General features: G+C 37.4%; 1 protein-coding gene across 1 annotated transcript; it reads left to right on the top strand.

Annotated features, from left to right (window-relative positions):
* Window positions 1-11,343: 11,343 nt before the first annotated feature.
* LOC149800876 (uncharacterized) lies at window positions 11,344-13,692 on the top strand. Its single transcript, XM_089956747.1, has one exon. It carries the CDS (start codon window positions 11,344-11,346, stop codon window positions 13,690-13,692), a length of 2,349 nt encoding a protein of 782 aa, XP_089812873.1.
* Window positions 13,693-16,086: the final 2,394 nt, after the last annotated feature.

The following is a 16,086-nucleotide window of genomic DNA, read 5'->3' as shown; positions in this document are numbered from 1 at the left end:
AAAGATTTATTTAAAGAAGTGTATCTTCCTAATGTAATGTATTACCCCAGTTGTTTATATAATTGATCAAATTGCTTTTGGTTTCCCATGTACGAGGGCTCGCGTCATTCTGTTCTATATATCTGCTCAGATCTCTGTTTATTCAATCTATATGTTTCACACCTTATTTTAGTATTTACTCGATCCGGCGAACAATACCAAGGGTGGTAATCTCTAGATAACGACAGCCAAATAAAGCGGACACCTTTTAAGAAGTCACAACCTCACAATACCACCACCAGTAGCACCGCTACAGTGTGGATAGTAGATATTGTGGTTTTCTCCTCTTCCCGTGTGTGGATTGTAGATTTGGAAGTTTGTATGCGTTCGCGTACGTTTGTGTGGATAGTATATTTTGGGGTTTGTACGCGTTCACGTACGTTTGTGTGGATAGTAGAGTGTGTGTTTGTATGCGTTCGCTTACGTTTGCGTGGATAATAGGTATTGTGGTTTTATTTTTCCTCTTCCCGTGTGTGGATAGTAGATTTTGGGTTTGTAGCGTTTACGTACGTTTGTGTGGTTAGTAGGTATTGTGGTGTTTTTCCTCTTTCCGTGTGTGGACAGTAGATTTTGGGGTTTGTTTGCGTTTGCGTACGTTTGTGTGGATAGTAGATATTGTGGTTTGTTTCCTCTTCCCGTGTGAGGATAGTAGATTTTGGGGTTTGTATGCGTTCGCGTACGTTTGTGTGGATAGTAGATATTGTGCTTGTTTTTTCTCCTTTCCGTGCGTGGATAGTAGATATTTGGGTTTATATGCGTTTAAGTACGTTGTGTGGATAGTATATTATATGTGAAGTGAGTGTAAGGGATGTTTTCCTTCACGTCCGTGCTTGACAAATATAAAGTTAAGCATTCATCATTTGCGCCATTCTACACGGAATAAACCAAGATGGTTTCAAGCCAGATCGACGTCATGAAAATATTACAAGAGGCAATAGATGACTTGGGAACAGTGGAGTATTTCATGGTGAAGTTGGAGTATGGTGCTTATACCATCCAAAGGGCTAAGATGGAGACTAGATGAATAAAGAAGACGAAGGGAAAATTAAGAGAGCTGTTGAAAAAGCATAAAGGAGGACGAAGAAGACAGAATTAGGATGAGAGCCTGGAATGAGAAAATTGAAAAGAAGGAAGAAAATGAAGAAGAAAAAAAAAAGAAAAAAGAGGAGGAGGAGAAACAGGTGAAGGAGAAAGAGGGGAAGAGAAAAAGAAAAGAATGTAGGAGAGAAATTAAGAAGATAATAGAAAACAAACAAGAAGAAACCCAAATACCATTTTCAGGACCACCCACATGCTTCGAAAAGATATTTATTCTCTTTGTCATATATGTGTGTAATATTCATCTATCTATGTATGTATGTTGTATGTGTTATATATGTATATGTCCCGCCAGTCCCAAGCGTTCTAGGTTTTCCCCCGCTGTTTCGTCCGATTGAGGTCAGCCCCTTGCAAGACTGTTGCCAATCTCCAGTACCGTGACGTCACGTCATATTGGTCCTAGACAGTCCAAATCCATTGTCACTATACATTCCGATGTTAAATTCCCATTTACCCTTGAGTATCCCAGACATGTTAAATTCCCATAGACTCTGTAGTGAAAACACCCACTTTTAACATTGAAGTCTCATAGACCCTATAGTAGCCCACTATACTACTGTGCTTTCTATTGTCATACGCTCTCTCTTCACACCCCATAACCACATCACTAATCATTTTTTACATCTGGTTGTGTCGCCTCTTTGGTATTGTGCTTTTTCTGATTTTCAACGAAATTTTCCACGTCACCTGGATTTATGTATCGATCTCTTGCCCCCACATTTATTTTTTCCTCAAACGGTCGAAGAAGCAGTACATTGGAAACGTCAAACCTTTTGACGCGGTTAGCGTTCGTTGCCATTTTCATTTCGACGTAGACAAAAACAGTTCTTCGAACGCGGGCACGTAATTACGGTCAACATTTTTTTACTTAACTCCGGTCAGTACCACTGGGTATTGACCCGTAACAACAATGTTAAAGTAATGGGACTTTTATGAAGTACATAATACTTGCCATAATTGTACACACAATCACACATGTAAATATCAAAGGAACACATATACACATACGATTCCTGCTTAGTCCACTCTAGCTGGTCAAAAGCCAATGCCAGTAAAACTTATTTCTATCCATGCCTCAGACCAATTCAAGACTTTGTTTGCTATTCCGCGTCTCTTCCTTACTCATTTACAGTGTTCGATCTCTATCTCTATCTCACCAAATTATGCTTGATTTCGTTATATTTCTTTCTCATCGGAACTTAAGTCCATTATAGATAATCTCATATGGGTTTCGTGCAAGTGGTATCTTAGCTTAGCAGTGTAAGATATAACGAAGGAATACTTGATAATTATTAACTAGAATAAAATAAACTAAAACATTTAGCATTTTATGGTTTTACTTTAACCTAGCCTTCATTGTTTAAAGTATTTTTTTCCGGTGAAAGTCCATGTGCATTCGGATTACTGATTGTGAACTTTTAGAATAGTTTGTTCAAAAGCTCTCAAAATCTTGTAGGTGGTATACAGAATGAAAAAAAAAAACTGTTTCCAGAACATATCTGCAAATGTAAGTGTAGATGTTATATTTATCTTGATGCAAAAGCTATGTGATTTATCTGTGCTTTTGCATACCCTATTATGACTCGTAAAGGTTGAGGCGATTCAGGATCCTGTGCGACAAAGCATTGTCGTGATGTTCGTTAAACACGACATAGCATGTACTTTTTTTACGTATTCCATCAACTGACTTATATCGTAGATGGCTACAGTTTACAAAGCCTGAAGGTGTTTGAAATGATCATTTAGGCGAAGTTGAATTCGTTCCATATGGAATCGGTTCACAATTAATACTTCCAGTTCAGTGCCCACGAATGTAGTTCTAGTCTATTTTTAGAACATTTTTTCCTCTCTCATTTTGGTGGTGATAGAAGAGTTTTATTATGCATTTAGGGCTTTAAAGGTAACTGTTTATTCTTGATAATGTGAGCTCAGGGTGTTGTTGTTTGTGTGTATTTCGGCGACAGTGCACAGTGAGTAGTAAGGCCTTGGTGATGATCCGGAAGTGAAATCTGTGTTCTGTTTACATGCTGCTATGTTGACAGTCCAGCATCTCAAAAAAGAGCAGGTCAACCTTTGATGACAACTTCACCGTGAAGTCATCTTTGAATTTATTTTAGATTAACATATGATTTGCATTGACTGTCACACAGTGGAAAGGTCAGTACTGAGAAACAAATGTAGAGAACACATAGTAAAATTAATTGTGTTCTATGTTCATATTCCTCTCTCAACCTATGTGACCCCAAGCAAACAAAATGTTCCCACTAATCAAATATGGCGGTCAGTTGAAACAGGTCTCAAAGTGAAAACACGCCATCAAGAAAAGATATGACACTGAAGAATGAAAAATGTTGCAATGAAATATGCGCCAAAGGAGCCATGTCAAGATCAACTGGTTTGTTGAATTGAAGATGACCCTAAAATGGTAGCAGACACGCTTAGCACATAGTTCAGTTAAATGTAATCTAGTGGCTATTGTTTTGCAAAAGGATACTTCGAATACTTAGGATTTCGTAAATAGTCTTCTAACATAATAGAAGAATTCCAGGGAATATTTAATAGACTTAGACATGAAAGAGAAAGATCGGCGACTGGACAAAATCTGACGGCAGAGACAGAACCTAACTACCCATTCGAATCTATTAAAAAGCAAATGAATACGAATTCTCGATCAAATAGAGACGCAGCTAATGGACAATAATTATCCGTGTGATCAATAGGAAAGAGAAGTTGAGACCATTTTTATTCAAGCAAGGGAAAGATATCACAGATCAAGCTGAAAGCTCTTTAAGTGATTATGTCGCTTAGCTGGTGTGAAATTTGGCAGTTCACAAATTGAATTTTAAAAAAATGATGTTCAAATGTACAAAAACAACTGATTGAAGAGTCACACCAGAACGCCATGAAAATCATTAATCTTTGATGCAAGAAATTTTTTTGTACAGTTTTGAAATTAAGAAAGGGTGAAATGATGGATCTAACGAACATGGAAATATTCTTCAGAGAAAAACTAGAAGAAACAAAATCATTTTGAATGTTAAAGAAAATTTATTGTGAAATAAACAGCAGGATCTTTACCCGTCATTATTGGTAATGTAATAACTTGATTTACTAAAACCGTTGGACATTTCCCCCTGTTTGCTAAACATAGTACTTTAGTTATTTTCATATGGGTTGGTTTGATGCTATTGTGGTTAAAGATGTAAGCGACGTATTGAATAAAATTGGGGAAGCTAATAACCACATGTAATGTCCTTCCTTGACATAAACCAATTTAGGTTAATTAAAGGTCCTTACACAATCTTAGAAGTGTATATCAGCTACTGCAATCATTCCTATCAGTATAAATGTTCGTCTTTTATGTCAGGATAATGATAGATTTGGGTGGTTCGAAATCGCCATGTGACATTTTTATGTCTGATTACAGCGTTGTGTTGGTAGAGATGTGACAGTACGATTGTAACCATACAAAATGATACGTCTAAAGCATCATTATAGTCCTTTGTCACTTTTGACTTTGAAAATCTGGTCGTATTGTCTTTCTATATATCTCTCCAAAATATATATTTACTTCCAACAATTTGCTACCTTTCTTCAATCCTTTCAATCAGATGAACGATTTCTGACTGATGTCAAATTGTGCCATTACTATAGTTGGATGGAAAAACAGCTGCTCCCTATTTTAGTCACCATTTGCAATTCAGAATCGAACATTGTCCTCAAATAAATAGATCTCTGTTTGCATTAAATGGTTGACCTTGGTGAACTTACGAGATATTCAAGTTGTTCAATAGATTTAACCAGGTACATTTGTATGATTTATTCACATGTAATTCGTAATTTGTTTCTTCTTCGTACTCCGATATTTTGGGCACCACTGAGACAAGGCAATTAACTCTACTCATGTCTGTGTTATAATCATCGTTGAAGGTAATGTGTGTATCATCTTTCTAGATTATTGGAAGGTGAGTAATTTTGTTGCTTGAAATCGACGATTCAACATTTATTTTTCTCTTGCATATTATTTTGTAAAACAGCTGGTTTTCACCACAGATTCATTTATTAGCAACGTTGTAAACCAATAGGCAATATCTCGTCATAGTGCCACTGTTGATTTCATGTTATCACCTCTCTGTAAACTGTTAGATTCAAAACAATTTCTCTTTTTGTCATTATTTTTCATGTGTTATTTTAAAAGAAACACGAATCCAATTTTTGTGTGCATCAGTGTGTGTGTGTATGTGTCTGTGTGTGTGTGTATTCGGTAAGGGATTTTGTGGGAGGGGAGACATACGAGTGGGCTGTTGTAAAAGGATATATCTTAAAAAGAACGATTAGACTTTTATTCTTATTTTATATTGTATCCTCACGATAGTTGGTTCGTGGAAAATGTTATATTATATTTCGGCTACGAATTTTTGGATTATTTATTTTAATGATGATGTATCCTTACACCACGTATCCTGCAAAGGACAATCGAGTTTACTTTCTTTAAAATTCTTAAATTGCATTCTTCTATCCTGGTAAGAAATTGACTCGCATTTTCCAGAGTAATGAAATACCTGCAATATTGTTGGTATAAATGTTTCAACAGACGCCATCATGGACTGACATTCGGATATCAAGATCCTCAAAGCGTCCATATTTGTCCCGCAGTGTTTAATGGTCGATTCCTATTGGGTTTTTCCTAAAAAAGAAACCTCAGATCATGACAATTTTAATTCCATCTTTGTTCTTTTGGAATCCTCTAGCACAGTATTAGTGAGTGAAGTGAAATAATATGTTTCTTATCTTCCCGAACCAAGCAATGTAATATGATAAGTATAACCTCTGATTTGCCTATAAATTTATATGGGTATATCAAAAGATTGTTCCGACCATGTTACTAGTGCCTTTTAACTTTACCAAAAATATGTATTGAGCTGTAAGTATATAATTTAGAAATCCCTAATTTGAAAGAAAAACTACATAATGAGGAAGATAATAATGTGGCAGAAATATTGTCTAATAAAATTTAATATTTTAATGTGAATTTTAGGGTCTGTTTACTTTGGAGTTAATAAACAGATGCCAAGAAAAATACGAGAACAAAGTGTACGCTACGTCAATATTTTAATTTAACTGTAACATTTATATTTGATAGGATGTGAATAAAATGCTTGAGCATCAGAAATTTTTAGGTTTTTTTTCTTGTTGATAGCAGTGCATAACAGATCACCTTAAAACACGGCTTGTCAGCATCACATCTTGCACCAAATTTTAAATCGGATAGAAGCGATTGATATCAGATAGTCGGATATATTTAATGCAATTTCAAAGTTATCGTAAATTCTCATAATGTTGTATAGTAGTTAAAATTTCAGTATTTCAGATCGTGTGCAATCTGGAATAATGAAATCAAGCTCGACCTACTAATGTAAAATTGACTCGACAGATTGGCAACTCAGTTCCACGTGAAAATATAATTAAAATAAAGTTTTAAGTTCTTCGTAAATACTGTAACGTTGCTTTTTTATATCCTGCCTTTGTTCAACTTTAGACAGTGATAATGACACTTGTATTAACTTTACATAACATTATTCAGTAATATTCAGTCCATGGTGTTAAGGAAGAATTTTAAATATGTTAAAATCAACCAAGATATAAGAACCGTATGACTCTTTCATTGCTCTTTCTACATTCAGTAGGAAATATGACTAATTTACTAACTTACCGTCTGGCAGATTTGATATACCTGGATGAAACGAGACGGAAAGCTCTAGAAGGACTGTGCTATATTATTTTTTACTATGGCTAAGTGTTAAATCTCACATTTTCTAAAATATAATGCCTTTAGTGCGTCACAATGTCCCAGTTTAGCGCAAATCCTTTATATAATATTGCTTGCTTTAGTAGTGGGGTGGTAGTGGTGGTAGTGGTGGTCGTAACGACACTTTTAATATTGCATCACTTACGTCATGCTGCGGAAATTGTTGCTCAAAGCCCCTTCCAACACGTGAACGCTAACAACCTGGGTTTTCTTAGGACAGGTAGTGAACCCGCGACCCTTTAATTAGAAATCTGAAGTTCAAACATCCTGAGCTACCGTGGTTCACACGTCATAATGGTAAATTTGTGAAAATTTAATTGCACTGGGTACCGACTATGCTATTAGTTTAATTTAAGTGCGCAATGCAACTTGTTTGGATTATTTACCAGAACAAACAACATAGACCTTGATCGTCCGGCGAGATATGTGACGGTAAATCAGGGTTTATGCGGACTGTGATTTTATTCGACATTTACAATGGTAGATACTGTATTTTTACGACTTTTCCGTGAAACGGAAATTTTGCCTCATGTTTGTTTCATGAGACATGTATACCCAGGTGGTTATTGCCAGTGACATAATAACGACTGCTTAATTGTGCAACTTACGTGCGCAACATCTATCTTCTATTATAAATCAATGGAACGTGTGCTAAGAATTAGTATTCATAAAAGTAATCATTATGTTATTGTAGGATTTAACGACATTTTTTAGCACAAGATAGGCTCTACATGGCGGCCAGTATATCTGGTGGAGGAAGAACCCTGGAAAACCCCGGGAAGAACCACCGACTGGCAGGATTTCTCACGTGCCCACGTTAGCCGAGCCTGAGACTCGAACCAACGCAGTTATCCTTATTTAATAACGGAAATGTGTCTCTCCTTAATTATTTCTACAGTATAATCTTCTCTACAGGACATGACATCCCATGCAAAATCAACAGAAATGCCACTTATGTGTATCGAATACGCCTGAGATTTCAAAACTTTCCAAAAATATCTGCGCACAGCGAGCTAATGGAAAAAAAATTGGCAAATTTCTTTTCCCCAATTTCCTATTTGTAACTACTTCGTGACAATTCAAAGAATAGGCATTATATATTCATTCACATAATATTCACAATAAAGCAAATGAACTATAAGCAAGACCGGTAATTTCGAGTAAGTGCGTTTAAAGAGTAAGTACAGTGTGCATCTCTCTGAAGGAAACACAATGGCAGGTGCGAGGGTATTAATTGTAACCCATCCTTTCTAGATAGGCAAACTGTTAATTATGGAGGACAATATTGAATTAAGTGATGTCAAAGTAAATGGGTGATATTACAGAGAAAACGTGCCTTTTAAAATGAAAACAGGAACCCCGGCAGAGTCATACCAAAGGCTTATAAAAATGGTATAAACATATGCCTTGCCAGGCGCTCAGCATTAACGGGTTAGTGTTAGACTGGTCGGCCTGGTGTCAGGATAATGTGACTGAGTGGGACATGACGCTACATGTCCCAGTACTAGACGTCACTATAAACTGCCACACTGCAGACATCGTATCGATATCACTGTAAAATTGTTAAAGCTACGTCAAAAATCCAGGTCTCTCTCTCTCTCTCTCTCTCTCTCTCTCTCTCTCTCTCTCTCTCTCTCTCTCACACACACACACACACACATACTAACAGAAACAAAAGGCAGCTCTATCTGTGGAGTGATAGTAAATCATGAAGTTCTTTATGAAACTGAAAGATACACAAAAGAAAAAAAAATAAAATCTAGAATGACAAAGGAAAATAGTTCGTTAATTAATCTAGCCCATTCTTGCTGATGATATACGGCGATTATAGTGCCCATAAATTGTCAAACATTTTCTGATTTCGACCATCGCCTTAGCCTGTTTTCACAATAATCAAGAACATCAACAAATTCAAATGCCACTTAATACACTTTGCAATTGATCGACCTAGCTACAAGTATGGAATCTGTAAACTGTTTCGAATCAGAAAGCCGTTGTTATAACTGTAACCCCACCTCAAATTCGTCTTCACATTATTATTTATGAAAGAGAAATCTTTTCTGGGTGAAATCCGATTTGAGAATTACGTCATTGACTTTGATATGTATTATAGAGCTAAAAATAGCTATTTCAGGCGATATGGTATTTTTATAAGTTTTAGGAGAGATTATTAATTTTACGGCGTTCAAGAACAATTAGGCTATTTAGCCGAGTTTTAGACGAGAAGATACATTTGTATGTACATTTTTTAAATTCTCTTCAAACATTTAATAATTGTATGTCTATGATAGAGGAGTATATCTCTATTTACTGTTAAAAGTAGGGGCTGTGATTCCAGTTAAATATGGTATTATCGGCAGCCACTCGGGGCAACGGTGTTAGGTTACAGTCCAGGCTGAGAAATTGAAGCAAGGAAGTCATTATCAATGTCGGATTATGTGCTTGTGAACTTTTATAAATCAATGATAGCAAGTTTCCCTTAACACTCAAACACTGAATTAGTGACCAGCTGTTAGGAAATTGGAATCTCTTTTAGTAGATACAAAGTGCTTAAAACAGAGTTGGGTAGTTACAGTTTAATCTGGAATTAAATAGCTTACACGTAATCCGCATTAAACAGCAGTTAACCACTCCTTCAATGTTACGCCATGAAATTCTACCGAACTGTCATGATCTGTAACTGGAAGAGGACTGTTGCCGTCATATTAATGCTTAACATTTCCCTCTAATTTATTTGTATAAATATTTGATTATCATTAAGACAAGAGACAGTGGTGTACATGATAGTTTTAGTTTAATGGATTTTAAGCGGTCAGATATGGTAATGTTAGAAACAAATTCTACCTAGTTCACATCTGATACTGATAAAGATTCTGACCCATTGGAGTTGGAGTCTGCAGTTGTCATCACTGTTGTTTTGATAAACTATTGCCCTGGTGTAAAACTAAAGAATTGTTCTCTGTAAAGGGCAGTCGTCCTGAGCCCTAGCTTGGGTGAACATTAAAAATTGGCTGGGAATATACTTTGTGTTGGATGTTATTGTTTGCAACTTTTGTACCCCGTAACAATTTTGGTGGCAGCGGTGGGATAGCAAAGTTGTTGGAAATTTGACAGTAACATTGAAACAGCACAAGTACCAAAGTTTTGTCTGAGTAGTGTAGCTGCAAATTGCTATTGGATATACTCTGTAACTTTGTGTGGGAGAGATTCCTGTTAAGCCAAGGATAAACAAAATAAGGATTGAAATGACGACCCAAGGTGGCGTTATAGATGAGGAAGTAGGAACGATTGTTGAAGAGCACAGCATTGCAAGGGATAGAACCAGACGGAAACAGCAAACAAATTTGATGCAATTCACAGATATTGAGGGAGACTTCAGTGGTGAAGAACCATATGACATGGAAATAGAGGAAGAGCAGCCTGTAAAAAAACTAAAGAAAACACAGAGCAAACTAAAAACATCCAAGGACACCAACAAGCAAACTGAACGTGACCGGTTACAGTTAGAGAGGGAATGTGAAATTGAGAGACAAAAATTAGACTTTGAAAGGGAGAAGTTGCGAATGGAGCACAGTCTTAAACTTAAAGAGCTGGAGTTAGAGATAGAAAGGGTGAAACATCAGAAAGACATAGATAAAAAGAATGACAGCCTCCCATTCAAAGTCAAGCTTCAAACTTACAATCATCAAGCGAATGAAGACATTCTTACATTTCTCTCAGAATTTGATGCCGTGGCTGATCACGCCAAATGGGGCGAAGAAATGAAAACCCTGCAACTGAGAACGCTGCTAACAGGGGAGGCAAGAGAGGTAGCACAACAAACAAGTAAAAGCTATGTTGAGCTAAGAAAGGCCCTGATAAATAGGTTTGGGAAAAGACCTCATGAATATTTTAGCCAGTTAGTTAGCATAAGAAGAGATGCTAATGAAACATACAGAGGTCTGATGGCACGTATAGAGCAGTATTTAACACGGTTCATTGATATTCGTGATCCACATAGATGTTTAGCAGATGAATACTTCTTGAAGGCTCTCCCACCAGTGCAGGCCCAGTGGATAAGGCGCAATAAAGGCAATGGCTCTGTTGTCGATGCTGCTGAGGATTATGTTTTGCCCATCAGTGACAGCAAGTTCGACCATAAGTACAGCCGACAACAAGCAAATAACCAAGCATCAAGTTGACCTCAGTCCAAGAAAACTGGTTTGATAGAAAAATCCTATGGAGACAAAAAGTGCTATAAATGTCACCAGAAGGGTCATGTTTTGCGTGACTGTCCCAGCAGAAAACAAAATCAAGCAACCTACTTTGTCCAGAATACCATTGGTGAACGGTTAATAAATGTACCGGGAACAGTGAACAACAAGGAAGTATTATTTGTTAAAGATACAGGCGCAGAAATGACCTTGATACGTGACGACCTTGTCGATAAGTCATGTATCCTTGAAGGACAGAACCTGACACTCTACACTGCCATTGGACAGCCTTTTGAGGCGAAATTAGCCATAGTAGAATTAGACACGCCATACTACAAGGGTCATGTCCCGGTTGGACTGGTATCTGACTTGGCAGCACAAGCGCTGCTGGGTATGGACATTCTACGTAGCAAAAAAAGGACTATGGTAGTAACGAGGAACCAGGCAAGAGCACAGAAAGAGGACGCTGAAGAAAGTGAAAGGAAAATAAAAGAATGTGGGGTCCGATCCCATGAATTGGATGATGTGCATCTAGATAGGCTATTTTCGGACGAAAATAGTGATCATGGTCTTGATGAGGATGAGGATGACATCCATTGTGAAGATGAGGCTGATAACAAGAACTTGTCGCTTGATCAGCTGCACAATGTTAATGTGGAATTAATTTCTCAGTATCAAAAGAATGACAGCTCGTTGGCTGGAGTGAGAGAAAAGGCCCTGTCATCTGCAAGTGAAATAGAAGGCATGGACAATGCATTTTTCTGGGAGCATGGAATTTTAAAACGGAAGTGGAAGTCGTCGGATGGAGAAAAATATGGAATCCAATTAGTTTTGCCAAAGCAGTTACGTCAAGCAGTGATAGAGTTGGCACATGATAGACCGCTTGCTGGTCATCTAGGAAGGGAGAAAACGAAAGCAAGAATAACAACCGCATTTTATTGGCCAGGAATGTTTGGGGATATTCAGAGGCACTGTCAGGCCTGTGACATCTGTCAAAAGACAGCAAGGAGAACAGGGAAGGAGAAAGCTCCAATGGTGTGTCCAACAATTGTGTCTGACCCTTTTGTCAAGATTACGATGGATATCGTTGGCCCACTACAGCGCACAAAGGCGGGGAACAAATATATACTAACCATAGTAGATGAAGCTACCAGGTATCCGGAAGCATTTCCTTTGAAGGACATTGATGCCAAAACAGTGGCCAACACCTTAATTGGCCTATTTAGTCGGGTTGGTATACCTAGGATTATTCTTACAGACCAAGGTACCAACTTCACAAGAACACTTCTGAAAGAACTCTACAACATGTTGAACATCAAGGGGATCACAACTTCTCCTTACAGGCCACAATCCAATGGAAAGGTCGAAAGATTGAATGGCACACTCAAAGCTGTCTTGAAGAAACTGTGTTCCACGAACGGTGAAGACTGGGATGTGATGCTGCCTTATGCACTGTTTTGCTATAGGGAGGTACCACATGAAGCAACTGGTTTTTCGCCGTTTGAGCTGCTGTATGGTTGGCCAGTAAGAGGGCCGATGGAGATTCTTAAGGATCTATTCACCGGTGAGGGTGAGACACATAAGTCAGTTGTTGAACATGTGCTTTCGATTCGCCAGAGATTGGTTGATGTAAGTGAGTTAGTGAAAGAAAATCTGACAGAGTGTCACAAGAAAGTTAAATCATGGTACGACAAAAATGCTATCAAACGGGAATTTAGGCCGGGGGATGAGGTCCTAGTTTTGTTGCCATCTGATGCATCGAAGATGAAAGCTCACTGGAAGGGACCTTATCGTGTCATTAGTAAGGTTAATGACGTTAATTACAAGATTAACATTGGTGGTAGGCGAGGACAAGTAACCTACCATAGTAACCTATTACGTCAGTACAAGAGAGCTGTACTGTTATCAGCAACTGTGTGTGATGAATTTGATGGAGGAGGACGGGTTGACTTCCCACTCCCGACAACAAAGAAAGAGGTTCGATCCTTTCTAGGAATGGTGGGATATTATAGAAAATTCATCAGGAATTTCGCTGAGCTCTCGGCTCCGCTTTGTATTTTGACAAGGAAGGGTCAGCCATATCGTGTTACATGGGATGAGACAACTGTTAAGTCATTCAGTGATTTGAAGAATGCACTTGTAAAGGCACCTATCCTGATCAATCCTGTTTTTGAACGCCCATTTGTACTGCAAACGGATGCAAGTGATGCGAGCATTGGAGCTGTTTTGAGTCAGTACAATGACAATAAGAACGAACATCCGATAGCGTATCTCAGCCGCAAACTATTGCCCAGGGAGCAGAATTATTCTACAATTGAGAAAGAATGCCTTGCGATAGTATGGGCGATAGAATCTCTTCACTACTACTTGTGTGGTGCTCCATTCAGTGTTGAAACTGACCATAACCCATTAACCTGGCTAAGCCAAAACAAAGGAAAAAACCAACGGCTTCTGAGATGGTCCCTGTGTCTGCAACCATATGAGTTCACTATCAAACACCGTCGGGGAGCAGAGAATGCAAATGCTGATGGATTGTCATGTGCTGGAGTCTAAGACTATGTGTTTTAGTGTTCATTCTTGTTGGACTTATCTGAATTAAGACCCATATGATAATGTGTATTATAGCTTGTCTACTAATTAAGTACTTTCGTAATGCACATCAGTTTGATTTTAAGTGAATCCAAAATGTTTGTTTTAGATGTTATGCTAAATGTTGTATTCGGAATATGGAAATATTTAGCGACTCATTGAATGCTTGCACTGTATGCTATTTGATAGAACTCTAATTGCCAGGGAGAAGCTAGAACTTTTAAATTTCTTGAAGTAAGGTAATTGCACAGAACTGTATACAGCCAAATATTAACCCTTCGATCTTGCTTGTCCATCCTTTATAATTTTGTTCGAAAACTAGTTTTCTCTTAAGGGGGAAGGTGTTGCCGTCATATTAATGCTTAACATTTCCCTCTAATTTATTTGTATAAATATTTGATTATCATTAAGACAAGAGACAGTGGTGTACATGATAGTTTTAGTTTAATGGATTTTAAGCGGTCAGATATGGTAATGTTAGAAACAAATTCTACCTAGTTCACATCTGATACTGATAAAGATTCTGACCCATTGGAGTTGGAGTCTGCAGTTGTCATCACTGTTGTTTTGATAAACTATTGCCCTGGTGTAAAACTAAAGAATTGTTCTCTGTAAAGGGCAGTCGTCCTGAGCCCTAGCTTGGGTGAACATTAAAAATTGGCTGGGAATATACTTTGTGTTGGATGTTATTGTTTGCAACTTTTGTACCCCGTAACAAGGACATTAAGGTTTTAAAAGAACTTATTCAACAATACAGTCAAAGTACTATTGGCCAATAATGTATGTACAGATAAAAGACTGTTAAAACCTGTGAGGAATGCCAGCAAGGAAAAGAGCCTACTAACTCTACAAAGGCACCCTTACACCCTATGCCATCAGTTGGAGTATTTGAACGCTGGTATATGGATATTATTGGCCCAGTAATAGTAACTAAAGAGAAATACCAGTGTATCTTTTTGTATGTGGACATTTTTGCAGCAGGTTTGCAGAAACATCTCCCTTACGATGACAAGAAGCAACTGAAATAGCAGATAATTTGTACAAGGAAATCATTTGCCGTTATGGATCTCCTTTAGCGTAAGTCTCTTACTGTGGACTGAACTTCTTGTCACATATCATATCAGAACTCTGTAATAAAATGAATATTAAACGCTTCCATACATTCAGCTACCATCCAGAAACCAACTCTACACGTGAGATTCAACAGAACCTTAGCCCAATCGATACGCACCTGCATCGACGAAGCGCAACAAAACCGGGTCGATTTGTTACCAGGAATCCTAATGGCTTACACCATGCGCCAATTGAACAGGATCCTCTTCCTTCTTTGGAAGAGAAATGAAAGCTCCACTAGATGTTTGGCTTGCGGACCTTACAAATACAGCGAAGCCAATAAAAGAAACAACTGCATCATATCTTCATAAACTCAAAACACCAATGGAAATAACTAGACAAGTCGCCCAAGACAATATCCAGAACTCACAACAAAAATACAATGAATATTATGATAGACACACTCAGTAGGACGAAGTACCGTTGCACATTCCAAAAGTCCGCAAAGGGAGTCGGCATGATGAACTGGAGACATTACGATTAAATTAATGTAGAAAGGAAAAACCCTCTCGCTTATGACTAATTTACCTTAGCGCAGTCCCATCTACTTATGAGCTACAACAGTTGGTGGAGCATATTTATACCATTATTAAATGTATCAAGAGAGTTTTTTAAAAACAATTATGTACAAATCTGTCTTCTCTTCTAAAACTTACACAAATACCATAGCACCTGAAATAATCCTTTTGAGCCCTATAATAAATGTCTCGTTTAATCTTAGGGATTAGAGAGGACTTACCATTTTACCATGTTACATTTGTATTAATGCGCAAGTTGTCTTCATTACATAGTTTGAATGGTATATGTTCCCATTATTTCGACAGTCTGAAACACTATTATTTAAAAGTTTATATGTGCCTCGGCGTCATTTGAATTCGTCACTGAATTTATTACTGTAAGTCTTGTAATTTATTCACAGAGTTTATCATTGTAAGTCATTTAAAGTAGTCAGTGAGTTTATAACTCTAGGTCATTTGAAGTAGTCAGTGAGTTTATAACTCTAGGTCATTTGAAGTAGTCAGTGAGTTTATAACTGTAAATCATTTAAAGTAGTCAGTGAGTTTACAACTGTAAATCATTTAAGACAGTCAGTGAGTTTATAACTGTAAGTCATTTAAATTAGTTGTTGAATTTATAAATGTAAATCTTTAGTTGTTAGTTCTATCTTGAAATGAGGAAAATTTTCAATGTGTTTTGTTTTCGTCGTTTTTAGTTGCGTCAGTATTCACAATACACCATTTTGAC

The sequence above is a fragment of the Sinohyriopsis cumingii genome, chromosome 4 (assembly GCF_028554795.1).
Source record: "Sinohyriopsis cumingii isolate HCF-2022 chromosome 4, ASM2855479v2, whole genome shotgun sequence".
NCBI classification, from domain to species: domain Eukaryota; kingdom Metazoa; phylum Mollusca; class Bivalvia; order Unionida; family Unionidae; genus Sinohyriopsis; species Sinohyriopsis cumingii.
The sequence above is the reverse complement of the archived record's forward strand: the minus strand, read 5'-3'. Positions and strand labels throughout refer to the sequence as shown.

What these genes read in the sequence shown, in the direction of transcription:
- LOC149800876 (XM_089956747.1), top strand. Translation starts at nt 11,344, where the DNA reads ATGACCTTGATACGTGACGACCTTGTCGATAAGTCATGTATCCTTGAA.